This window comes from Radiomyces spectabilis, assembly GCF_025331425.1.
Source record: "Radiomyces spectabilis strain NRRL 2753 chromosome Unknown BYT42scaffold_1, whole genome shotgun sequence".
Lineage (NCBI taxonomy): Eukaryota > Fungi > Mucoromycota > Mucoromycetes > Mucorales > Radiomycetaceae > Radiomyces > Radiomyces spectabilis.
Window position 1 is genome coordinate 2,325,883 of NW_026251926.1, and position 21,812 is coordinate 2,347,694.

General features: G+C 43.7%; 10 protein-coding genes across 10 annotated transcripts; 3 read left to right on the forward strand and 7 right to left on the reverse strand.

The window, feature by feature from the left end:
* Positions 1-903: 903 nt before the first annotated feature.
* Positions 904-1,236, forward strand: BYT42DRAFT_609850 (uncharacterized protein; the record flags this gene model as incomplete). Its single annotated transcript, XM_051571319.1, has 1 exon — positions 904-1,236. The coding sequence occupies one exon, from the start codon at positions 904-906 to the stop codon at positions 1,234-1,236; it is 333 nt and encodes a 110-aa protein (XP_051428636.1).
* Positions 1,237-2,729: 1,493 nt separating this feature from the next.
* On the reverse strand, positions 2,730-7,252 carry BYT42DRAFT_609851 (uncharacterized protein; the record flags this gene model as incomplete). The annotated part of the gene is made up of 5 exons (XM_051571320.1): positions 2,730-3,275; positions 3,476-5,125; positions 5,287-5,369; positions 5,441-6,824; positions 7,046-7,252. 5 exons carry the CDS (start codon positions 7,250-7,252, stop codon positions 2,730-2,732), a joined length of 3,870 nt encoding a protein of 1,289 aa, XP_051428637.1.
* Positions 7,253-7,353: 101 nt separating this feature from the next.
* On the forward strand, positions 7,354-7,913 carry BYT42DRAFT_30909 (uncharacterized protein). Its single transcript, XM_051562960.1, has one exon. The coding sequence runs from the start codon at positions 7,407-7,409 to the stop codon at positions 7,779-7,781; it is 375 nt and encodes a 124-aa protein (XP_051428638.1). The 5' UTR covers positions 7,354-7,406; the 3' UTR covers positions 7,782-7,913.
* A 1,257-nt stretch (positions 7,914-9,170) lies between these two features.
* Positions 9,171-11,484, reverse strand: BYT42DRAFT_553412 (cation efflux family-domain-containing protein). The gene is made up of 6 exons (XM_051566472.1): positions 11,104-11,484; positions 10,595-11,041; positions 10,215-10,503; positions 10,051-10,140; positions 9,861-9,964; positions 9,171-9,779 (listed from the first exon to the last, which is right to left on the reverse strand). Exons 1-6 carry the CDS (start codon positions 11,275-11,277, stop codon positions 9,561-9,563), a joined length of 1,323 nt encoding a protein of 440 aa, XP_051428639.1. The 5' UTR covers positions 11,278-11,484; the 3' UTR covers positions 9,171-9,560.
* Positions 11,485-12,183: 699 nt separating this feature from the next.
* Positions 12,184-13,215, reverse strand: BYT42DRAFT_553416 (uncharacterized protein). Its single transcript, XM_051566473.1, has 3 exons — positions 12,676-13,215; positions 12,585-12,609; positions 12,184-12,517 (listed from the first exon to the last, which is right to left on the reverse strand). The coding sequence occupies exons 1-3, from the start codon at positions 12,785-12,787 to the stop codon at positions 12,241-12,243; spliced, it is 414 nt and encodes a 137-aa protein (XP_051428640.1). The 5' UTR covers positions 12,788-13,215; the 3' UTR covers positions 12,184-12,240.
* A 44-nt stretch (positions 13,216-13,259) lies between these two features.
* Positions 13,260-14,909, forward strand: BYT42DRAFT_553419 (glutamate 5-kinase). The gene is made up of 5 exons (XM_051566474.1): positions 13,260-13,562; positions 13,640-13,750; positions 13,821-13,916; positions 13,988-14,162; positions 14,227-14,909. Exons 1-5 carry the CDS (start codon positions 13,305-13,307, stop codon positions 14,829-14,831), a joined length of 1,245 nt encoding a protein of 414 aa, XP_051428641.1. The 5' UTR covers positions 13,260-13,304; the 3' UTR covers positions 14,832-14,909.
* A 424-nt stretch (positions 14,910-15,333) lies between these two features.
* BYT42DRAFT_487540 (rab-GTPase-TBC domain-containing protein) lies at positions 15,334-17,061 on the reverse strand (the record flags this gene model as incomplete). The annotated part of the gene is made up of 4 exons (XM_051563809.1): positions 15,334-15,867; positions 15,937-16,329; positions 16,416-16,774; positions 16,848-17,061. 4 exons carry the CDS (start codon positions 17,059-17,061, stop codon positions 15,334-15,336), a joined length of 1,500 nt encoding a protein of 499 aa, XP_051428642.1.
* Positions 17,062-19,024: 1,963 nt separating this feature from the next.
* Positions 19,025-19,945, reverse strand: BYT42DRAFT_553423 (uncharacterized protein). Its single transcript, XM_051566475.1, has 4 exons — positions 19,827-19,945; positions 19,530-19,749; positions 19,348-19,454; positions 19,025-19,281 (listed from the first exon to the last, which is right to left on the reverse strand). The coding sequence occupies exons 1-4, from the start codon at positions 19,851-19,853 to the stop codon at positions 19,231-19,233; spliced, it is 405 nt and encodes a 134-aa protein (XP_051428643.1). The 5' UTR covers positions 19,854-19,945; the 3' UTR covers positions 19,025-19,230.
* On the reverse strand, positions 19,908-20,694 carry BYT42DRAFT_31072 (uncharacterized protein). Its single transcript, XM_051562969.1, has 3 exons — positions 20,658-20,694; positions 20,450-20,599; positions 19,908-20,355 (listed from the first exon to the last, which is right to left on the reverse strand). The coding sequence occupies exons 2-3, from the start codon at positions 20,544-20,546 to the stop codon at positions 20,069-20,071; spliced, it is 384 nt and encodes a 127-aa protein (XP_051428644.1). The 5' UTR covers positions 20,547-20,599; positions 20,658-20,694; the 3' UTR covers positions 19,908-20,068.
* BYT42DRAFT_609857 (uncharacterized protein) lies at positions 20,543-21,322 on the reverse strand (the record flags this gene model as incomplete). The annotated part of the gene is made up of 4 exons (XM_051571321.1): positions 20,543-20,599; positions 20,658-20,793; positions 20,860-20,915; positions 21,179-21,322. 4 exons carry the CDS (start codon positions 21,320-21,322, stop codon positions 20,543-20,545), a joined length of 393 nt encoding a protein of 130 aa, XP_051428645.1.
* Between the last annotated feature and the right edge of the window lie 490 nt (positions 21,323-21,812).

The following is a 21,812-nucleotide window of genomic DNA, read 5'->3' on the forward strand; positions in this document are numbered from 1 at the left end:
TTGGCTTTATGAATTCAGGGTTTCTACTTTCTTTCTTTTTTTTTCCGGTTAGAAGATCAACCACTGAGGAAGTGGATGTGTATGTGCAACAAGCATCGGCCTAAAACACTGTATTAAACTACCTTTTTATTCTAACACGTGTGTTTTTACCAGGGGCGGAAATAGTTATTGTAGTAGTAATCCCGTTGATAACCATACTTGACAGACTGTCCTGTTAGGACATTCACGTTCACTGTGTCTACACACTGTATATTTTCATTGATGTCAGACATACAATATATGATAACTCCCGTACAAATGATCGTTTAGCAGAGCTGGTTGGCAAAGCGGGGGATATGACTGTGAATCATAATCGTGGGTTCTGACGCTTGTATGTTGGATAGTTAAGAGGATCCACTTTTTGCCTGCTTTTCATTTTCGTTTCGCATTGAAAGCATATCATTTAACCCCTTATTGGATGCTGAAGATGCTTAATTGACAAAAAGACACATGAAATGGCAAAGGAAAAGAAAAACTGGAGACATTTTCTTTTCCATATCCTCGTGTATAATTTTACAATGTGTATAAGCATTCGGTTTACAGATGAAATGAAGCCGCGTTGCCATTCAAAGGGTAACTCAAGGGGCAGGAAGGAGAAGTACCCAAAAGAAAAAGCAAGGTTTATTTTCGGTCGACAGAAAAACATTGGTGTCTGTGCATTAAGCATGGTTGAATGAATATATAAATATGGTCCATTTCCTATCTTTATTTTTGCTTTTTTTCCCTTTAGTTTTTTTATAGAATAATCACGTTGGCCTAACAAGAGCATTTTACCGTTCATTTATCTTTTTGCGTATAGTTTTTCTGACATTTCCAGTCTCTCACTATTTACCTTACCCATCCAATTTGCCCTGTTTTTTTATCATGGATTTCTTCTTTCCTTCGCCTCCATCGTCGCCCATTCAGCATGCCGCCGATCAGATCAAGGTGTTGTGTGGATCTTGCGACCGAGCCCTTTCTTCAGACTGGTTCTGCTCCGATTGTCATAAAAAGTGTGCTACTTGCAACCGGTTCCTGAGCTCACAAGAATATTGTTCTCGATGTTGGTCGTACGATACATTACACAATCTTTATGTGCGAAAACCATACCAGCCTCATCCATTTACCATGCCGACCGATTCCTGTTACCAGGAAATGCCCAAAGAAACCACCGCAACCACGCCTGTCAGCAATCGATCGCCATCTCCCTTTTATTGATTCAAAGGAACGCATAATGGATCATTTCAGGGGGAGCCGTCTTATTTCGAGGCTGGTTTCTTCGACACATAGTTCACATGAATTTCCTTAACCTCTTCCCTAAATGCGCCTCACTTATTTCAATCTTTCTCTATGTGTGTGTGTGTTTTCCACTCTTGCTCTGTCCACGCCAAATTTTTTTTTTTGTTCTTTGTTTTACACGACTCTCCTGCATCTACTGCTTCATTTTTCTTTCTCTCTCCGTTCCTCCGACTCCTATCTTCTCATCCGCCGCTGCGCACGCACGCTCAGATTTTCTCATTCTCAATCCACGCAAATCGTACATACACCCACGCACCATAGTACAAAAAAAGAATACATCGTACCCCAGAGAGATACACATGCGCGTTCCTATACATGTTATTTCATTTTTTTTCACATTAATGTTCCTTCCCACTTCATCCCTTTTTATTACTCCATGTTTTTGACTTTTTTCCCTTTTTCCCTTTTCTCGCTTTAATTTTTATTTATTTATTTAGACATTTGCCATGTCAATTGAATTCATTTGACGTTAATTTATTTATAATCTGTATTGTGTCGAATACAGTATTGTTATCCTCACCCTTTTTTTTCTTACAGTATCATTTTCCCCTGTTTATACTACCATACCGTGATTTATATCTTTTTCATTTCTTTTGTCTTTTAGCTACACGATAGTGATTCGAATAAAACGTTGGATCTAGTTTTTTCATTTAGTCAGTGATTGTTGTTCCACCTTCCATGGGATCGGCTGGTTCTCTTCTGACCTATGTCAGTTCCTTTGTACTGAGCCAATCAGAAGTTCAGTATCTGGAATTGGGGTGATAATAATCACAAGTAACGTTGTCGTGCTTGGTTTTTTTATTCCCAAAGTAACAAATCAGGACCGTTTTTGTTGAACACAGGGCAGCACATAAACGTACCACATACACCCAACTTGTGCACATTTTCCACGCGGGCTCCCTTATGCGCCAAATTTGCTTCCATTCTCTTCTTCCTTGCAGTTCGCGCAACAGCTTACAATGAAAACCAAAAACATGGAATCGTATCAAAGAAACCATCTATGCATCATAAAAATTATTATTTATTGGACGGAAACTTTATGCTATGATACTTTTGCGCTTTTCTTAGATCGGCTGATATGCATGTATCCAAATCATGTATTCAATCGTTGATGCTGTGACTGTTGTGCGCGCGATCCATCGATTCTTGAACTGTTGGTTATTGTCAGTCCTATCGCTTACTTCTTCTAGGTAAAAGCCCGTTTTTCGAGGTTAAATACGATTTTCTTTTTCGATTGATAATACATAGAGAAAAGGAAGAAAAAATAGGAAACTAAAAAAATGAATGGATATACAATTTTCTTTTTGAGAGAGGAGAATGAGATAGAAGGGAAAAAAAATAAAGATTGTTGAATAGGAAGGACATAAAGCAGTAAGAAAAAAAAATTATAATAATTCAATTTGATCGCCGTTTTACAGAGTCCAGAGCATGAGATTCTTCTCTTTTTGATGACTTGCAGAGGCCACCATTGTTTGGCCACTCGCTTTTGTACTGCATATGCCGACAACCATGCCTGCCTGAGATCCGACCAGCCTTGGCTGGGCTCCAGGAATCCCAAACTGCCACATGAACAGAGATTCGTATTCACCATACGCCACTCGGAACTTATCAGCGCCATTACCATCCACCATCATGAAAGCACAGCCTGAAATCTTGGTATGCGCCGATTGCATGGAAATCGGTTTCCAGTGGGAGGTCTCGTAAACGTACAGTGCTTCTTCTGAGGATGTTACCAAAAAGTTACCGTCAGCCGACCAATCCAAGCATGAAATGTTTTTGTTATGATTGGTGCTGATTGATCGGATCGCCATGTTATCGGCTGCACTGCTCGAAGTGTTGTTCTTGGCAGCGTTGATGTCAATCACATACAGTTGATTGGCTACTGCGCACGCCAAAATATGGCTCGCCCGTGGATGGAATCGCATGGGATTGGCTGAAAAACTGGATTTTGACGTCGCCTAATATCATTGTCACCGCCCATAGTTCGTTAGTCAAATCATATCAAAATTCACCCGTGTGCCAAACAAAAGAAATGATTCCATAAAATGAACAACAATCAACAGACTCCGTCTTGTGTATTCTTCGATCCTCCATAGATACATTACCGCCGCCCTTTTAATCCGCGCCCGCCAAAAAAATAAACAGTAATACTACGTACCAATCGTAATGTTTTATCACATTTGGATGTGTTCAAATTCCAGACTTTGAGTTCACCTTCCGCGTCCAAAGAGCATATAGTTTCTGGTCGATCCGGGGCAAAATCCACTGCGGTTACTTGCGCTTTACAATCCAACTTTGCCAACTGTTTCGCGGTCTTGCCATTCTCTGATAATGCGCTGCCAACATCCCATACTCTCAATGTTTTATCGTACGAACACGTTGCTACCAGATTTCGGCTGTCAGGACTCCATCGTGCACAGGTGATTTGCCCGGTGTGGCCTTCGAGGGTCAATCGACTTCGTTTATCTTGCACGCCCCATACAATCGTCTTTTTATCATGACCGGCGCTCGCCAGTAATCGTCCATCGGCTGAGAAGGCGACCGTGCTCACTTTGTTGTTATGTCCTTGCAATTCACCGTACACTTGAAATGTCTGTCCCGAGGTCGATAACGCCATCGCATTGTCCACGCCAAGATTACCGCCCATACTTGCCAAAAATCCACCACCAAACGGATCCAGTTCACCGCTATCGCCACCCATCAGCAAATTCTGTTCGGCACTGTCGTCCCCCGTAGCAAAAATTTCACCGAAATCGCCGCCATCGCTCATCATGAATCGTTCCAAATCAAATGACAGCATTGTATTGTTGCCTGCGTTGGCTTGATTCACTGAATTGGATGGGGAAGGCGCTCCATCGTTGGGATTGGGGACGAGAGAAGGATCCACGTCATTGGCAGCATTCCAGGCCATGCGTTGCGGTTGCTGTTGAGGGTGCATCGGGGACGGTTGGTTGGTTTGAGAGGTATGTTGCTGGGAAGGAAGTAACTGTGGCTGTACAGGATGCTGTGATGGAGTTTGCGATGCTTGCTGTTGTTGTGACATTTGTGGTGTTTGTTGCGAAGGAGGAGCTTGAGACTGCGACGACGAAGACGACGGCGGTTGTTGCTGGGATGGGACCTGTTGCTGTTGTTGAATTTGTTTAGTAACGCCTGGAGCGTTACCACGATGCATTTGTGGGGATTGGCTGGATTTCACGGTTTGATTTTGAATAAACGGTGAATGCTGCGACTGTTGCTGCTGAGATGAAGGCACAGATTGTGGTTGTTGCTGAGCCGCCGCTTGCTGTGGTGACGCTTGAGCGCCTTGACCCTGCTGTTGCTGGGCAAGCCTTGACTGGGCGCTCATGGTGGGAGTTTCTTGTCCGATGGACGCTGAATGAGCGCGATCCATGCCTACCGCTTGTCCTTGATTCATCACATGTGGGCTACTCATAGTATGCATCTGAGGAGACTGCATGGCACCCTGGACTGAGTCAGCATCCGACGGATTCGTTCGCTGTCTCTTCTGAGGATGCATGTTCGGCATCTGCGATTGTTGCTGTTGAGCTACATACTGCTGTTGCTGCACCTGTTGCTGTTGTTGGATCATGTGTTGCATGCCGCGTTGATAATTTGCCAAGCTCATGTTCGCGCGCGTTTTTTCCACATCCTGAGGTGATCCTTCGCCCATGGTTGCCATACCTTGCGTACCAGCATTTCCCATCATATTCATGCCCACATTTTGACTTGCTTGCATTTGCTGTTGCTGCTGCTGCTGCATCATGCGTCGATGGGTCATCAACTTTTCTTGCTGTTTCCGTGTAGCCAGCTAAAAAATAACAACAGAGTAAAAATAAGAATAAGAATACGAAGGAAGAATACCATTGTCAGGTACATGAAACATCAATCAATGAGTGATTGGCATTTCCCATGGTCATCCCGGGCTATGCGTTTGTTTGTGATAAGAGGATAAAATAGATAGATACATACCTGCTGCTGTTGTTGCGGCGTAAGGTTCATTGCCATCATTTGACTTTTATTCATCATTTGTTGTGCCATCATGAGATTCATGGCTAAAAAGACATGGGATATCCTTCAGTTAAATCCGAATCGTCCGCGACCAATTTTTCAATTGCACAGTTACCATCACCGTTAAACTGGCCTTGATTCAACATGCCTGCATTTTGCATGGTCATCATCTGGTCCGAAGCAAACGACACTGGCATACCGCCAGCCGCCGGATTCCCTGATAACCTTGACTGCCCATTTCCTTGAGCAAACGCTTCCATTTGTGGATTCCTTCTTTTAACTCCTACCACGCGATTTGTATCCTCCATTGTTCCAGCTGCCGTCATCATGCCACCTCGACCGATTGCGTCCGCTGCCATGGTCGGATTTTGTCCCATGGCATGGTGAAGTTGTGGATGCGCTTGCTGGCCTAGATGAGCCTGTTGAGGATGCTGTTGGCCGTGCTGTGGCTGCTGTGGCTGCTGCTGCTGCTGCTGCTGTTGTTGCTGCTGTTGTTGTTGCTGCTGTTGCTGCTGAAGTTGTTGCAACTGTTGCAATTGCTGCAGTTGGTGAGGTTGCACATGTTGAGCCTGGGCTTGATTTTGAGCTTGCCCCTGGACGTGAGGATGATGATGGGGGACCTGGTGCTGTTGTTGCTGTTGCAATTGTTGCTGGTGGAGTTGATGCTGTTCAAGCTGCTGATGTTGTTGCTGTTGCAACATTTGTTGGTTCATAACCACTTGCTGTTGCAAAGCTCGGGCTTGAGCTGGATTAGCAAAGTTGGCATTGCGCATCATCGACTGTTGGCTGGCCTGCAATTTCCGAATTTGAGCATGCAAAGCTGTCTTTTCTTCATTGGTGAGGGTTTGCGGATCGCGATGTCCAAGACCCAACGAGTTCAAAGCGGCTTGGACAAGAGCACTGTGAAATACCATGGCTTGTTGCCGTTGTTGATTTAACATGGGTTGCCCCTGAGTTGTCATGGGAATGCCTTGAGCGCTGACCATGGGCGTGCCCATGTCCATGGATGGATGACCCGCCGCCATGCCTTCGGCGCCAGCTGCACCGGGACGTTGCATTTGTCGTGGGGAAAATGAGGGTGATGCTTTGGGTCGACCTTGAAGATGTTGAGGTGGTAATGCTGCTGGCATGCTTTGAGGGGTATGTACAATACTCGAAGAGGGTTGACCCGTCATGGCATTATTAGGAAGCGACGCCGTACTACTGGCGGGCGAGGCACGCGCATCTCGTTGTTGAGGGGTTTGCTGTGATGGTCCATTCTGACCCTGAGGACGCTGATTAGCAAGTGATTGTTGTTGTGACGGCTGCGACGGCTGTTGTGCCTGCGCAAGTTGTTGCGCGGTATCTTGTTGCTGAGGCAACTGGTGGAGTGGACGTTGCTGTGGTGAATGAACGGCTCTCTGAGGCCCCGCGATACGTTGCAAGTGTTGTTGTTGCGAATTGAACGCTCTTTGCTGTTGGAGGACTTCCTCTCTGCGGGCTCGAAGGAACTCGTGATACTACAGTGAATCAAGGTAATGAAGAAAAAAAAATTCAGCTTCTACTGGACTTGCATATCACCCTCTCCTCGTGGGTTTCATCACCACACCATCTCAAAAGACTAAACGAAAGATCAAGCCTGTCTCTTGTATCTCGCCTTGCTATTTCCCTCGCTTCTTTTTCCCTTTCCCTTGTTTTTTTTTTTTTTTTTTTTTTTTTTTTTTTTTTTTTTTTTTTTTACCTCGTTGTGAACGACCGCTTCTTTACTTAATACAGTCTCTTTGCCTTTCACACTGTATATGTCCCAAAAGGTACACCACCAATCGTATAGAAAGGCGGAAGGCACATCGACAGGAGGCGTCATGTCGGTTGGCACATTAGCTTCTGCAGAAAAGGCCCGAGCCGCCTGGTGAAAGTTCCTCTTCTTGCAGTAATCGTAGATGTACATGTGCAAGAGTTCCGTTGCCCTGACATCTACTGCAGAGCGACCATTTTGCCTGCAAGGAAAAAAAAAGTAGGAGAAAAAATAACACAGATTAATAACCGTTCATGGATGAACTTCTTCATGACTCCAATTCCGCCAATGACCAAAACTCTGAAGGATGGCATGGACCCTTTTTCGCTTTATAACGTGGCTCTTTTTCGATTTTTTTTTTTCTTTTGCTTTGTTTTTGTCTCTTTTGCTTCCTATTTCCACTCTCCTTTTGGTCACTCTTTTTCTTGTCGACTGTCACTGTTTGTTTCCAGCATTGGCCATAACAACATTGCAATGGCCCATGGAGACAGTGCTGTTCCAACCCCTGGTTGCGTCTATACGGAACTTACCCATCCCAAGCGGTTCTCCGGATCTGTGGCTGTGCCATTGTCGTTTAAAAACACAGAGTTTGTTGCTTTATTCCGTTTTTCAGTTGAGTTCGTGTAAATATCAGTGGAGAAACAGGCAAATCGAAACAAAGAGCAAGTCCTTGAGTGGATAAAATAAGGGGGAAAAGCAAAAAAAAAAGAGAGTGAGAAAGGTTGGAAATTGGAGGAGGAATAGCAAAAGCGGACATTTGGGGAAAACCAAATTTATAATGAGCCATAGGCCCGACCTGACGTCACATACAGGTTGCGCGCTTTTCCAGATCACCTCACTTGATCATCTTGGAAGCATACCCACTCGTCCCTTTGTATGCCGATCTGTCTCTCCATTCGCTGGAGGCTCACATTGGGTTAAGTGTGCTCCATCAATCGCTCTCTGTTGGCATCCACAGTGATATGATTGGGGTGAATCTCAGACAATTTGGCAGTCCAACCGTAATGACACAGGTTTTCCAATGACGTTGATCAGCTCAGAAGGACGGGTGGTGGAGAGAAAACCCACAGTGGGAAACCACATCCACGGTATTTTACTGCACTTTAACTATGATTGATCTGATCTACTATATCGTCTGTGTGAATAGTATTACAGCCTATTTTGCATCGGGAAAAAGTGGCGTGACTTGAAAGCTAAAGAGCAAATTGACAGGAACATTTCCCTACAAAGTTCCACCTGCATGTCACCATGGTTATTCTGGAGAACAGCATGTTTATCTTGACTTCCCACTGTCTCTTTTCTATCTTTTTTTAACAAGTTACTTGGCCCTGAATGGGCTAAAAAGTACCATGCTCCAAATCCGTCGCTCAGACCACTACAACAGTGGATCCTGATTTTGTCGTACGAAATCGGAGAGGAGAGTCAATCCAATGAAACAAAAAAAAAAAAAAATAACCTTCCCTTGTTCAACCATACGCTCACCATGCAAATGATTTATTTGAGGCCAACTCATTGATCTTCTGATAGCAATGTACAGCGAATGATATGGATATCCTGCTTTCGCAAATGATCTATCATCACCACTACCGGTGATACGTCATTTACATTGAACTCCGAGAAAAAAAACAGGGCTAATTTCAAGCAATTCCGCACATTCAGCTTGAGTGATCGTCACACGTTGTATCGCCAATGAGCAGCTGATTTTTCTCTTGCAAGTACTCATCAACCGACATTACAGGATAAGCATAAAAGCTGCTCGGATAAAAAAGACGAAAAAGAAAAAAAAAAGTGTCTTTCTCCCGCATGTGCAGGGATTCATTGAGGATCACCGACATACAGGTGCTGATCTTCTTTAATTACTTGGCCAACGTAATTCCATGCTTCCTTGATGATATAATTATTATGATGCTCATTTACTATAGGTTCGTGGACGCGGGTAAATAAAGCAAGAAAAATAATTTAAAGTTGGGGCCTGACGAGAATCAAAAAAGTTTCCATGTTTGGAGAAAACCGGATTTTGAAACCGAAAAAGCCCAGAGTTGGGGAAAAAATGAGGGCTCGAGCGCTTCCCTGATGATCATCCATTCTGACTTTATTAATTCCACACATTTGATCAGATATTTGATCGCCAATTTTTTGCATAATCTTGCTATTTCGTATCGTTTGCACAAGTTGTTCATTTGCTGGCAGCTACTAGTTTAACAGTGCCTAGTTCAATAGGCACTATGCAACGAAAGAAGGGTCGGGTGTCACACGATACCAAAATCGGACAAGTGCGAAAATTTTTAGTTTTTGTAATCTGGTTCATGCATTTAAAAAAATTCGGTATGGTATCCCTGCTGGTCAATAAAAAAAGGGAATCAATTGAAGTCTTGCTCGTTGTCAGTACGGTATGCAGAACAGATACCGTTTGATCAAGAATGTATGATATATATGCAGTGTACAAAGAATAATAACCCATTTAATGACCGAAGCCTACGCCCTCTACGACCCGGCGATGCTCAATTTCATGCTCTGCAGTGTAATCCAGATGAACAAATGCTCGCTCCACATTTTCCATCATCTCCAGCGCATTTTGCAACGCTTCACCAATATCGTGAGCTTCTTGCAATGGACATTCTGGAGGCAAGACAATATCCACCTCGACTAGTAGACGGTCGCCAATATAATAGGCACGTACCTATCGCAATGGCACCGGAAAATATGGATTACAATTAGCTGGCAAATCTCAATAACGACAAGTAGAGCTTTTCTTTTTTACCGTATCGACTGCCTCAATCTTGGTTGAAAATCGGTAAGCCATATAGGTAAGCTGCTTGACATCGTCCACACTCGCTGCTTGACCAGTCAACCGTCGAATGTTTTCTATAGGACAAAGGAGGTAAATCATGCATAGATGATAAGCCCAATCAAGTAACAATGTTTGTCTCTTCGTGTATTAGATAGTTTACCCAAAAGCACAACCATCCATTCTTGGATAATATAAATGGATAGCAAAATGGCTCCCACTGGATCGAGCCATGGCGCTCCAGCCGAAACAGCTAGTGAATACACCAACATACTACCGATCAGCATCGTCTCGCAATGAAAAACATGTACATTAATTTTAACCTACCAATGACCGGGAAAATGGTGCTAGCAATATTAAACACCACGTCGTTCCCATGATCTTGAGCCAAGGCTTGTACACTTGAGCTTCCGCGAATGGTAAGACACCAAATCCACAAGATTCCCTTTAATACGATATTGCTGATCAACAACGCCAATGCTAATGGGCTGAGATCCAGCTCCTCGGAGGCCTTGGACGGATCAGTCAATCTTTCAATGGAAGTGATCAACACTTGAGAGAAAGATGTTGTGATGATAACCGCAAATACAATAATTCCCAATGGTTCCATACGTGACTAAATCCATCAATATATTGCGAAATAAGATACTTTGCAGGATATCTCGGCTCCCATGAATCAATCTTTTTTTTTTTTTTTTTTTTTTTACCTTTCCGACGGGATATGCATAATGATCCTTTTTTCGAATGATGCGAATGGTAAAGTAGATGATGGCGTTGCTTAGGACATCCAGGAAGCTTTCAAACGCGGAAGCGAGAATAGACATGGAGCCGGAATAAAATGCGAGAAAAAGCTTTGTTACGAACATAACAATATTGACCACAAATGACAAGTTGATAGCCAATTGAACAATCCACTTGGGTGTGTTTTTGGAACGCAGTTGAGGTCTTATCAGTGGCTCGTTTTCGGCGCTCGCTCCATTGGTCTCAATCTGTTCTTCTTCATCGGTTACCATCCCACTCGGTGCTGACGAAGGCGAAGACGACCGATGAGATGGTGCCAATGTTGTGCCATATGATCTCGGATCCATCTCTCGTTGTAAGAAATCCAATACTTGATCGACCTCCATGAAACGATCAATCATCGCATTCTGATGCTGTGGAAACACCATTCATCAATGACTCAATTGCTCGTCGATTTTTCTTTTGTTACCCTTACCATGTAAAACTCTTTTAAACGTTTATTCTGTATCTTGGCCAGTTGTTCTTCGGGCATGCGAAGGGAATTAAAGCGCACCGGTGGTGGTAATGTATCCTGAGCTATAGATGCCAAAGATTGTCGACTTCTTCGTGAGAGACCTTGTTCCGATAATCTGTGTTCTGCTGTAATCATCGTTCCACTGTAAGGTGATTCAAACAAACCACACACTTGTGTGCCAGTCTGACTTCTTTTTTATCCCGCGCGCACTCAAATTTTGTTCGAAGCAAACAGACCCCTCCCGTCAGAATTGTCGTCACCTTGGACCTATCATCGCCATTGTTTTCAATTTTACAATGTAATCCTTACATTGAGGAGCAACACCATTATAATCATGCTTTAAAATATTGTAGAAAAATATAATAAATGACAGCATTCATTACTCGAATTCCTGCCCGGTTGTCGTACAAATCCTGCGTTGACAGGATAGCCAAAAAAGGCAATTGATAGCTTAAATCGGGGAATCCCAAAACGGGATTTTGTTGATCGCGCGACATGCCAATCGATTGAACGGTATTCTTTCATTCCCAAACTCAATTGATTGATCTACAGATACTTGGCACACAATAGTTCCAACGTCCATTCATTGGCACTCTGGGTAGTTTAACCAGCATTCGCTTATGATTTAGTAAAGGATCAAGTTTCTAATCGCCCTATCTTTATTTGATTAATCCTCGATCGAAACAAGGCATGCACCCGAGAACTTGGATGCATGTTTTTTTGTAAATTACTTATGCTTCGCTTTGCCCCATTTTCTTGAAACCAAGCGACCACACAGATCCCCCACTTCATTCAGAGCATTTTCTATCATCTCTAGGCGCTGCACGGAAAATACTCAACACCCTTACCTTAGGACATGTTTTACTTGTGTAACAAAAGACATATTTTTCAATATGACGTTGACATGCCCTTGTCTCGATTATACCAGAGCTTTTTTTTTCCGCACATGGGTTCGCGCATTTGGAGGCAGATTATTCATGTCACATAGTAAAAAGCTCAAGACGTATAATTAAAAAGTAGAGGAATTTTATTAAATTACTAGTTGTAGAATATGTTATTCGGTCTTTTCCTCTCTATTATGGGCCATTGCCTTGGTGATTAAGCGAGCATGACAACGAAGCTGGCGATGAACAAGGCGACCAAAGCGGAAGCTTGGAACATCACAGTGTTGGAGTTCACCATGACGGCGTTACCAGGGTTAGCTGGGTGACCGTTATTGCCCGTGGCAGTGGGTCTTACAGAGTTAATCACGCTCGAGACATAGGACGACGAAGGAGCGCTCACGTACGAGGACGACACCGGCGAGCTAACGTAAGTCGACGAGACCATACCGGAGTTGGTGTGGGAGCCATGTTTTTCGGTCAAGGACGAGACACTTAAAGAAAAAGGCAGATCACCACAGTGAGTTAAATGAGTGCCAATGGGTTGACGTTTGTACTTACATGGATCTCAAGGACGAGAGATTTCCTTAATATGATAACAAGTTTTAGTGTTTGCTTGCAAATATCATGCAGCTGATCATTTTCAACTTACCGCCATTGTCATTGCCATTACCGTTATTGCCGTTGCCGTTGTCTTGGGCTTGGACGGCGATAACCAAGAGAGCAGCAGCGAAGACAGTTGTGATGAAAGACTTTGTGTACATTTTGTTTTTCTTTGCGATGATAACAACAAACAGTAAAAAGTGATAATCTCGAGGATTTGCAAGTTGATCCCTCTTATATAATGGTGGTTAATAGTTCCGACACAAGGATCTGTTCATGGTGATCACGTATAATGAAACCTAGCGATCCCGCCGATTTATTTGGATGAATAAACCGGGGGATTCAACGGCGGTTATGTCTCGGTTCATTTCCACAAAACCCTGGAGACACATTCACGCAGTCACCGGTTTCCTTTAGATGATACGTCATTGCTTTATCATGAAGTTTATTACGGGGCAAAAGAAGAAGTTAAGCCGTATATGCACTGGAAGCAATATTAGACATCCATGGAAACACCAATCAAGGTCCAGCGAAAAAATGCAGTATCCTTTTTTTTTTTTGATCGTTGCACAAAGGGCGGAGTTTCCTGATTGGCCACTGTGAGTCATCTCTCTTAAAATAAAAAAAGAAGAGGTATTTCGATGCTTGTTCATCGTTTCTTGCCCCTTGATTGATTGCATGCTTCATAAAAACGCACAAAATACCACTCGTCCCAACAAGAGTTCTTTGACGATTGTCATTAAAGTGGGAACTTCATCCATTTGCGATGAGAAGACCCACTTTCCGTTACTGTCCAACTTATCTTCCCTGGTGGAAGCGGTCCTGAAGCTGAAATCGCTCGGTCATCGAGTTGTCTTGGTGACAAGTGCAGCTATTGGCACCGGTCTTCGACGATTGAATATGGCAGAGAAACCTTCCAAACTCTCAGCTATTCAGGTATGCCGCAGTGTGAGCTCATTGTTCTCTCTCCGTTACGCTGATCAGCTCTATGTTCTTTTTCCATGGTACTTCAGGCTCTCGCTGCCGTGGGTCAAGGACGTCTCATGGCTCTCTATGACGACTTATTTGGTCAATTCCATCAACCCGTAGCTCAAATTCTTTTGACTAAAAACGATCTGGCCGACGTATGTTATCATCAATCTGAACATCAAACTTCCCTGGAAATTTTTTCTCACTTTTTTTTTCGATTGTCAGCGATCACAATACTTGAATGCTGTAAATTGTCTTGAAGAATTACTGACAATGGGTGTGGTGCCTATTGTCAACGAAAACGATACCATTTCCACCCAGGTAAAGTACAAAGAGTCACAAAACAGTTAGAGAAAGGAGTAAGAGGGACATGGGTTAACATAAGGTAACAGGGCGTTCGATTTGGAGACAACGATACACTTTCAGCTATTACGGCAGGGATGGTGAAGGCGGATTATTTGTTCCTGTTGACGGATGTGGATTGTTTGTATACGGATAATCCTCGTTCTAATCCTGATGCAAAACCGGTATTGGTATGCGACGATATTGGATCTCTCAAAGAGAAAGGTAAAGTGATGTGAATGCAATTGAGGGAATTCACTGATTCTCATACCCAGTTGGGAACTCTTAGTGTCTGTTACATCGCGAGGATCTGCATTGGGTACGGGCGGAATGATGACCAAATTAATCGCTGCTGATCTAGCGACTGCGGCGGGTGTAACCACGATAATTGCTCATGGTGCCACGCCCAGTAACATTATCAAGATTATCCAAGCCGATGCGGCAGATGAGAAGGAATTGGAAGTGGCTCGCTCAACGGCGGCATTGCCGATGTATACTCGATTTACAGCCAAGAACAACCCCTTGTTGGACCGCAAATGGTGGATTCTTCACGGATTACATACGGCTGGTATCATTTACGTCGATGAAGGTGCGGCTCGAGCTATTCTGTCTCCCAAACAGCGATCCAGTTTATTTGCAGCGGGTATTGTCGATGTGGCGAATAGCTTTGTTTCTCAACAGGCGGTTCAGATTGTGTACCGAAAACAGATCAGTGACAACGAATTCACCGATGTGGTCATTGGCAAGGGATTGGTGAATTATTCAGGCAGCGAAGTGGCGAGAATTAAGCGATGCAAAAGTTCCGAAATCCCCGGCATTTTGGGTTACATCGATGCCGAATGTGTCATTCATCGAGATAATCTCGTGAGAACCATGAAAGAAGAGCAACTGTAAATTTTTGCCCTCCCTTCTCCTGGTGCCGCTGTATGATGTTATTGGTTGTTCATAGATAGTTTTTATTTTCGTTCCGGCTTATTTTTTTTTTTTTTTTTTTTTTTTTTTGTAATTTCCCGTTTTACGTCAAAATTTTCATCACTATGGTTTTCGTTGTCAGTTCACTTTGCATGAATAACGGAGCTTACTTTGCTCGTGATACATTGACTGGTTTATAATAAATTTTTGGACAGACTCTACGCGGGAAAGCATAGCTTTGTAGGGAAGGGGTCAATGATGAATGCATTTTTTTTTGGACGGTTTGATGGAGGATTTCGACTCACAGTCCAATCTGCCAAAAATGGTAATATCAAAAACAGCTGTCAGAGATCTTTGGGAAACGATTAGTCAAACTATCTATAGCTTTTATACGGGTTATTACTGATAGGGTATAAGTGAGGGTAGGACACAAAGTGAGAATAGGACAAAGAGAGGGATAAACGGTGAAAAGGGTAGCGTACGTCTAGGTGGTAATGGATCGTTTGATTTCAAACAAAGTTCTTTGCAACTCTTCTTTTTGATTTTCGCTTTGTGCATATTTCATTTTCATATCAATCAGCAACGCCTCAATCGATGCCAATTGATCTTCCAGTAGACAATTCTTGTGGACTAGTTGGGAGTTCTCGTTGCACAATTCATCGAACTGACTTCGGCGTTGCTGTTCCACTTGGGATGGTAAGCCCGTCACTTCCGCTTGAAGTGAATCCACCAGATCTTGGAGTGAATCGCGCTCGTCATATAAGTGAATCAGATTGTCTTTGCTCTCGATTAGTTGCTCCGACACATCTTGATGTTCTCTCCGGAGTTCTGCAACTTCGAACTCTAAATCCTTCGCCTTTTTCTTGAAAGCGATGTTTGTTTGTTGCAATTCATCCAAAAGTTTAGCATCGGCGAGTTCTTTTGCGAGTTGCTGTTTATGCTCTTTCTCCAGCTGAAACAATCGCTTCGGTGAAATTTGCAGTGCGCAAGCGTCATCTACCAAGCGCCGATCATTGGACTAGGGAAAAACATGTCGCATACAGTTAGTTAATAATGTCACGAATGGTGTCGGTAAATGACACCTTACCTTGTATTCTTCAAAGAGCTTGTTTTTCAAAAAGTCGAGCAGCTGCTCGAAATCCAGGCCGAGAATGGTGGTTTCGTTTCGTTTCAGTAGCGCAATGGCAAACTTGAAAATGGCGCTGGCTCCTTCGGCGAGGATCACGTCGTAAATGAGAAACACAAGCTCCAGCGGGAATTTATACGCAAAGAGCGTCATAAACCACTGAGAGGCGTACATAGTGGATCGTACGCCTTGAAGTTGCAAGTGTCGAGCTACGTGAGGGAGATGCTCAGCCAACAAGGCGTCAAATTGATACAGACGCAAATGCAGTCCTTCCATATCCGGGGTGAAATGTCCACGAAATCCGTACTTATTCATCATTTGCACAAATACACAAAATGCTTCTTCATCTGGCATCTGAGAAACATAATCATGAGATGAGTTTTTGGAGTTTTTGAATTGAGAAAAGGTACGCCAGACAAGCAAAGAGTCTTTCAGCTTACATTGAGTAACAGCGGACCGACCACAAATGCCAAACCTTGGCAATAACCGACTTCCTGATCAAACACACTGTAGGCTCGCATCACGTTGAATAAGCCTTCCTGACCAATGCCGTCTTTGTCCTTGAACACTTCATGACCGGGGAACGTTCTTGCCAAATCTCGCTGAATCATTTTCTCATAAGGGCTCGTTAGTTTTAACAGTTGGCTGTATTCACGCTCCAGGTTGGCGTTTTTGGATTGAGCCAATAGCTGCCACACCATGCCTCGTAAAGCGGGCGGAACACCACGTTGCACATGTTTGGGCAGCAGTTTGATCGGTTTTGTCAGATCCTGTTCGCAAATAATACTAGCCCATAATTCTAAGGGTAACCAAAAAAGCAAGGGTTACCACCTCGTGCATCGGCCTGTATGGAAGCAAGAATACAATATTACCCCAGTCATAATCATCCGTCATCATATTTTCGTCTTTTCTCTCCAATGGATTGCCGACCATTATGCTTCTTCGCATGGATTGCCGCTTGATGTGTAAAAGCACTTTAGCTTTCGGATCGTTCGTATTGGCACTATTGAGTTGTTCCATTTCAGCGAGCAAAGCTTCCTGTGACACTGTCAGAGGTGCAATAACACTAGGCGGACGCGACAACATCTTTTGTTGACGTGCAGTAAAAGTACTGGAAGGCCTTTGCGTATTTTTACTCGCGGATGTTGGCGTTGCACTAGCGGTACCGCGTAAACTCATGGAGACGTTCTTGAATGGGGACCACAACCCATTAAATAAACTACGTGGACTTGCTGCGGCGGTTGGCGCGGTAGCCACAGCTGTATCAATTCGTTTAAGGGGCTGTACAAATAGGAAATTAAGAATATGAATTAGTTGATGAGTATAGATGCAAATAGATCATATTGGACGTAGAAAAACAAGAGCTTTCATCACTTACTTGGGACGAAGTGACTGGTTTGGATGCGGCATGAGAATCAGGGATTAACGACGTGAGGGCGCTGATGGGGGAGGTGGATTCATTTGTCACCGGCGTTTCTTCGGATAACGGAATGTCCTTGAGATCGCTTACGGTAATGGTTTGAAGATCACGCGTTACAGGAGTGACAAGCTGCTCAGGGTGTTGGTCTTTGGGCGGCATTTCCTCGATTAATTGGTAATCGGACAGGCCTTCAATCTGGGAGTCTTTATGAATGACCGATTTGGGCGAAGTTGCAGCAGTGTCGGCCGAGTCGTTTCGATCCATTTTGTAAGGAACATCAAAGTACGAATCTGCACGATCATTCAAAGACTCGTTCATTGACGAAGAAGAAGAGGCTTGCGACTCGGTTGATGCCGGTGCTGTCGCGCTGGCATTGGCGTCCGTCACAGATGCCTGATCCAACTGACGTGCATGCATAGCTTGGTCTTCTTCGAACTCTATGACTTCAATATCGCTTGAATCCGAATCATCATCGTCGGAAGCATTGAGGTGTATATCAGACATATGACCGTCCGATAAGGTACTAGACACTGTATGTGGCGACTGATCGATCATCACTTGTGAAGCTCGTTGGGTCTGTTGAATCGTGGCTTGATGTGTATTATCCATGGGTACTGCTGCATCAGATGGCCTGCTTTGATGCGATTGTTCACTGGAAATTCTTTGGGCGTCATATTGATCTTGCTGTTCGGCTAATCGCTCGCAAGGGGCTGGATTGGATTCGTGAGATAAAGGCGTTGCCGGTTCTATTGATTGGACTGATTGTTCTGCAGAGGATTCGGATATCCGTCGAGAGCACGCGGTATCCTGTACCGTATCCAACGGCGCTTGGAGTTCTTGTTCCATCTCGGTATCGGCTGAGGTGGTTGTTGGTGAAGTCCTTGCCTCCTTGACTAGTTTGTATTGGTCATCATCGTCATGTGTGGGTGGGGATGAGCCCATGGTGTTATTGGATGGCGACGGGTGGGTGGTGTTAGTGTGAAATTCAGTCAACGACAGCCGGTGGTCATCGAGATGCATAGTGTTCAATAAAGTTCCAGACTTGTTTGAAACCGCCGTGGCATGGCTAAGCAACCGACTCTGAGAAAAAAAAACTAACTAACGCTTGTCGTTGCAATTACAATCTGGTGCTTGGAAGCACGAGGTTTTTCCATTTTTAGGCTTTTGACAACTGCCGGCGTTCGAAAACCATCTTGCATTCCAATATTGCGCTGCCCATTGACCATCTACTTTAAGTAACCTTAAATCCACCTAATTCTCCCAGCTTTCTGCTCCGTGACAAGCTATACCATTTTGTCATCCTTTCCAAAATATTCTTTTCTCATAAATATATAAGCATGCCCTGATGCTTCAACACCCACGCTGTTGACTCATACAACGCAACGCAAAAGGATTCGTCGTGTGAGCGCGATGAGAAACTTTTAGAAATCATTTTTTAAGTCCACTAAATGAAACAATTCTTATCTGATCAGTTTCGCAGATCAGGATTTCCTTCAACACTACCTTGCCGCTGATCCCCACCCACTTTCCATTAACAAAAGAGAACCATGTATGGATGATCCACGCGATCACAACTAAAGACCATGATTCAGCAACTCTAAAAATTTTTTGTGTCACGCTCCAACGTGGCGTAGATAAATGCATCCTATATGAGATGGCAAGCTTTTAAATAATACCCTCACGTGGCTAATTGCAAAGCTCAAACACTGAATCAAATAAGGAGATTAATAAGTTTTGCATCATGTATTCAGGTCTGCAATTGATAGTTATTAAAAAAGGTTGCTCAGATACAGCCAGCTGTTTCATTTATCATGGGTATGGGGCAGGAAGAAAGGCTAATAGTCGGTACTTGCGACGGCGCGATATTGATTGCGTTCACGACGTTGCTATACACATGATCGGATAACATGGTAAGCATTTCTTACTAATATCGTCTTTTTCCCAAAGTTTACCTGTCGCCATTTGTCAATATATGGCTTGGCAGCTGCAAAAAGGACCAAAGCAAAAGCCAGGAACAGGAAAGATCGAATAATCATTTCGTCTTTGAAAGAATCGCGCGCTAGATGAAAATGTCGTTTGATATATATGAGTGCTGACGTAGTTAGCGACGAGTTGGGTAGGACGAAGCACCTACCGAAACAAGCGGTTTTGAAATCGTTACTGGGACATGTGGCATCCGCGATACCATCGCATATACCCTCTTCAACATTATCCAAGCAAAATTGCTTGGTACAATTCGCGCACGGTTTGGGATCCGTCAAAGGTAACTCAAAGACGGTGCTGTTGGATCCACAGAAACATTTGCAGAATAATCGTGGCTCAGGTTTTCCTGCATCCACAAACACAGCAAAGCACTAGATGAAAGTAAGCCCGCTTCAATAAACAAGCACAGTCCCACAGCCTTTCTTTGCCTAAATAATGGGCCACTTACTAAACTGATGAGCGTTAGAATGAACATTGATACAACTCTTCAGAATGAACGAATGCAAAGTTGTTGATCACATTTGTCCCCTTTTGGAAGTCACCGTCACTTGCAGGCAGACGCTTATTGCCGACCCAAAATTTCCACCACTGAAACGAAACTTGGGTTCAAAAGCGAATAAAGACTTCAAAAGACAGTCAAATGGAATTATGGTGATAGAAATCGGTCACTTTATGAAAGCAAGTCTGCCGCTAATCTAACGTTGTATGTGACGAAGGTCGGGAAAGGAGAGAAGGCCGGCAGAAAAAAAAACAAGCTATCAAACTACAACTTCCCGAAAGGGGCGAGGGAAAATAAAAAGAACGGATATTGTAAAGTGACGAGAAATTATAAAAGGGAAGCCAAGAGTTTTGATGGACGAATCTCCCGGAAGAAAGGACCAGAGCGCCAAACAGACAAACCATAGAGCCAAGCAGAAGACCCGAATCCTCAGTGGCACAGAACGCAATGAAAACGTCGCAACAATTATGAGGGAGCCCTGGAAAGTTTAGACGGTCGCTTCAGTTATGCAACGATGTTTACTGGAATGAGTTGATACCCTTCAGCAACTTGCATTCACAAAGTATATTTACCCATCCTCACAAATGGTTTGGGGGTGGTCTGGATCAAATGGCACAATTGGAATGAAATCATAGAAAACTTGGCCCATTTCAAAATCGAAATCTTCATCGAAAATCGTAACGATGTTTCCGTGTTTGACGTAGCAGAGCATCCAATGTTTTCTACAGATTGTCAGATAGAGTTTTGATAAAATAAAAAAAAAGAACAATACGCGCTTACCAAATCCGAGAATTTTGATTCAAGTACTCCAGCAGCTGCTCCGACAAGGTGGAAGCACATGTGAGTGGTGATTACGAATTTCTTATCCTTCGTAGATCGGGTTTCCCACAGCGGGTCGGCGGGATCAATGATAAAGCTATGGGACAAGATATCGTAAAGCAGTCAGCAATTGTTTTACTACCAGCAGGAGAATAACACTTACTGTTCGAATTGGCATTGGAGGCCACGTCGGAAAATCTCATCTTCGACGACCTTTTCCTGTCTTCAAAGTTGCATTTTTTGTCATTGGACATTTTCGCGAACGCCGTGCGAAACCTATGCAGGGACACCGAAGAGACAATTCCTGCACTTTTGCTGCTTCTCGTGGCAGTGCTTGAGTTACTGTTAGATGAGCTGGCTGAGGTTGCACCATCTTGTCCTAGCCAGCCGAGACCTCAGACTGAATAGCTGCATGACTATTCCCGAAATGATATCGAGAAGACACCTTTTGCATTGACTTTTGGCGGCCTGCGTTTTAGAACCTTTGGAGCGTTTCTGGAATAAAACGCTCGCTTTTCCATATCTTGTAGAGACGCAAAATCCATTTTTCGGCTACACCGTTTGCGCGAGGATGACCAAGTAACGAGACGCTGATCGATGCCAGAGAGTTCTGTCATCAACTTCATAGTTTCGCGGACGGATTAGGTTTCGTCATCTTCACCGTTCAGATGGTATGCGACAGGGGTTTGTTCATGAGGTTCCAACAGAACCTGCCTGAGTCGGAGCTGCGATCGATTGAAAGCGTAGACGTAGCCGATTAAAAAAAATACGATCAAATACTTAGCATAAGCATGAGCATACGAAATAAAACGCCATAATTTCTGTAAACATTTACCGTTATAACATGGAGGTGGAACAGGTGGCAATGAGGAAACAAGATGGTTTTTGAGATGTGCCAGCCTATCTTTTTCTCAGGGAATGTTTACCTTATGTGGCCTGCCAAAAAAAAAAAAAAAAAAAACCGATACATCCAAAGAGAAAATCGCAACCATCATGAGGGAACCAGGGGAGTTTAGACGGTCGCCCCGGCTATGCAATGATCGTTACTCGACCCGAATCCTAAGAGGCACGAAGCGATACAAAGGTAGGGCCTATTCATGAAGAAACAAAAGAAGA

What these genes read in the sequence shown, in the direction of transcription:
- BYT42DRAFT_30909 (XM_051562960.1), top strand. Translation starts at nt 7,407, where the DNA reads ATGGCATGGACCCTTTTTCGCTTTATAACGTGGCTCTTTTTCGATTTT.
- BYT42DRAFT_553412 (XM_051566472.1), bottom strand. Translation starts at nt 11,277, where the DNA reads ATGATTACAGCAGAACACAGATTATCGGAACAAGGTCTCTCACGAAGA. An exon ending in CACCATTTTCCCGGTCATTG is followed by an intron (nt 10,141 to 10,214) that starts GTAGGTTAAAAT and finishes TGTATTCACTAG; the next exon opens with CTGTTTCGGCTGGAGCGCCA. An exon ending in AGATTGAGGCAGTCGATACG is followed by an intron (nt 9,780 to 9,860) that starts GTAAAAAAGAAA and finishes CCATTGCGATAG; the next exon opens with GTACGTGCCTATTATATTGG.
- BYT42DRAFT_553416 (XM_051566473.1), bottom strand. Translation starts at nt 12,787, where the DNA reads ATGTACACAAAGTCTTTCATCACAACTGTCTTCGCTGCTGCTCTCTTG. An exon ending in TAATGGCAATGACAATGGCG is followed by an intron (nt 12,610 to 12,675) that starts GTAAGTTGAAAA and finishes TATCATATTAAG; the next exon opens with GAAATCTCTCGTCCTTGAGA. An exon ending in CTCTCGTCCTTGAGATCCAT is followed by an intron (nt 12,518 to 12,584) that starts GTAAGTACAAAC and finishes TTTTTCTTTAAG; the next exon opens with TGTCTCGTCCTTGACCGAAA.
- BYT42DRAFT_553419 (XM_051566474.1), top strand. Translation starts at nt 13,305, where the DNA reads ATGCTTCATAAAAACGCACAAAATACCACTCGTCCCAACAAGAGTTCT. An exon ending in CCAAACTCTCAGCTATTCAG is followed by an intron (nt 13,563 to 13,639) that starts GTATGCCGCAGT and finishes ATGGTACTTCAG; the next exon opens with GCTCTCGCTGCCGTGGGTCA. An exon ending in CTAAAAACGATCTGGCCGAC is followed by an intron (nt 13,751 to 13,820) that starts GTATGTTATCAT and finishes TTCGATTGTCAG; the next exon opens with CGATCACAATACTTGAATGC.
- BYT42DRAFT_553423 (XM_051566475.1), bottom strand. Translation starts at nt 19,853, where the DNA reads ATGTTCATTCTAACGCTCATCAGTTTA. An exon ending in TTCTAACGCTCATCAGTTTA is followed by an intron (nt 19,750 to 19,826) that starts GTAAGTGGCCCA and finishes ACTTTCATCTAG; the next exon opens with TGCTTTGCTGTGTTTGTGGA. An exon ending in TTTCAAAACCGCTTGTTTCG is followed by an intron (nt 19,455 to 19,529) that starts GTAGGTGCTTCG and finishes ATTTTCATCTAG; the next exon opens with CGCGCGATTCTTTCAAAGAC.
- BYT42DRAFT_31072 (XM_051562969.1), bottom strand. Translation starts at nt 20,546, where the DNA reads ATGAAGATTTCGATTTTGAAATGGGCCAAGTTTTCTATGATTTCATTC. An exon ending in CAAACCATTTGTGAGGATGG is followed by an intron (nt 20,356 to 20,449) that starts GTAAATATACTT and finishes TAAACTTTCCAG; the next exon opens with GGCTCCCTCATAATTGTTGC.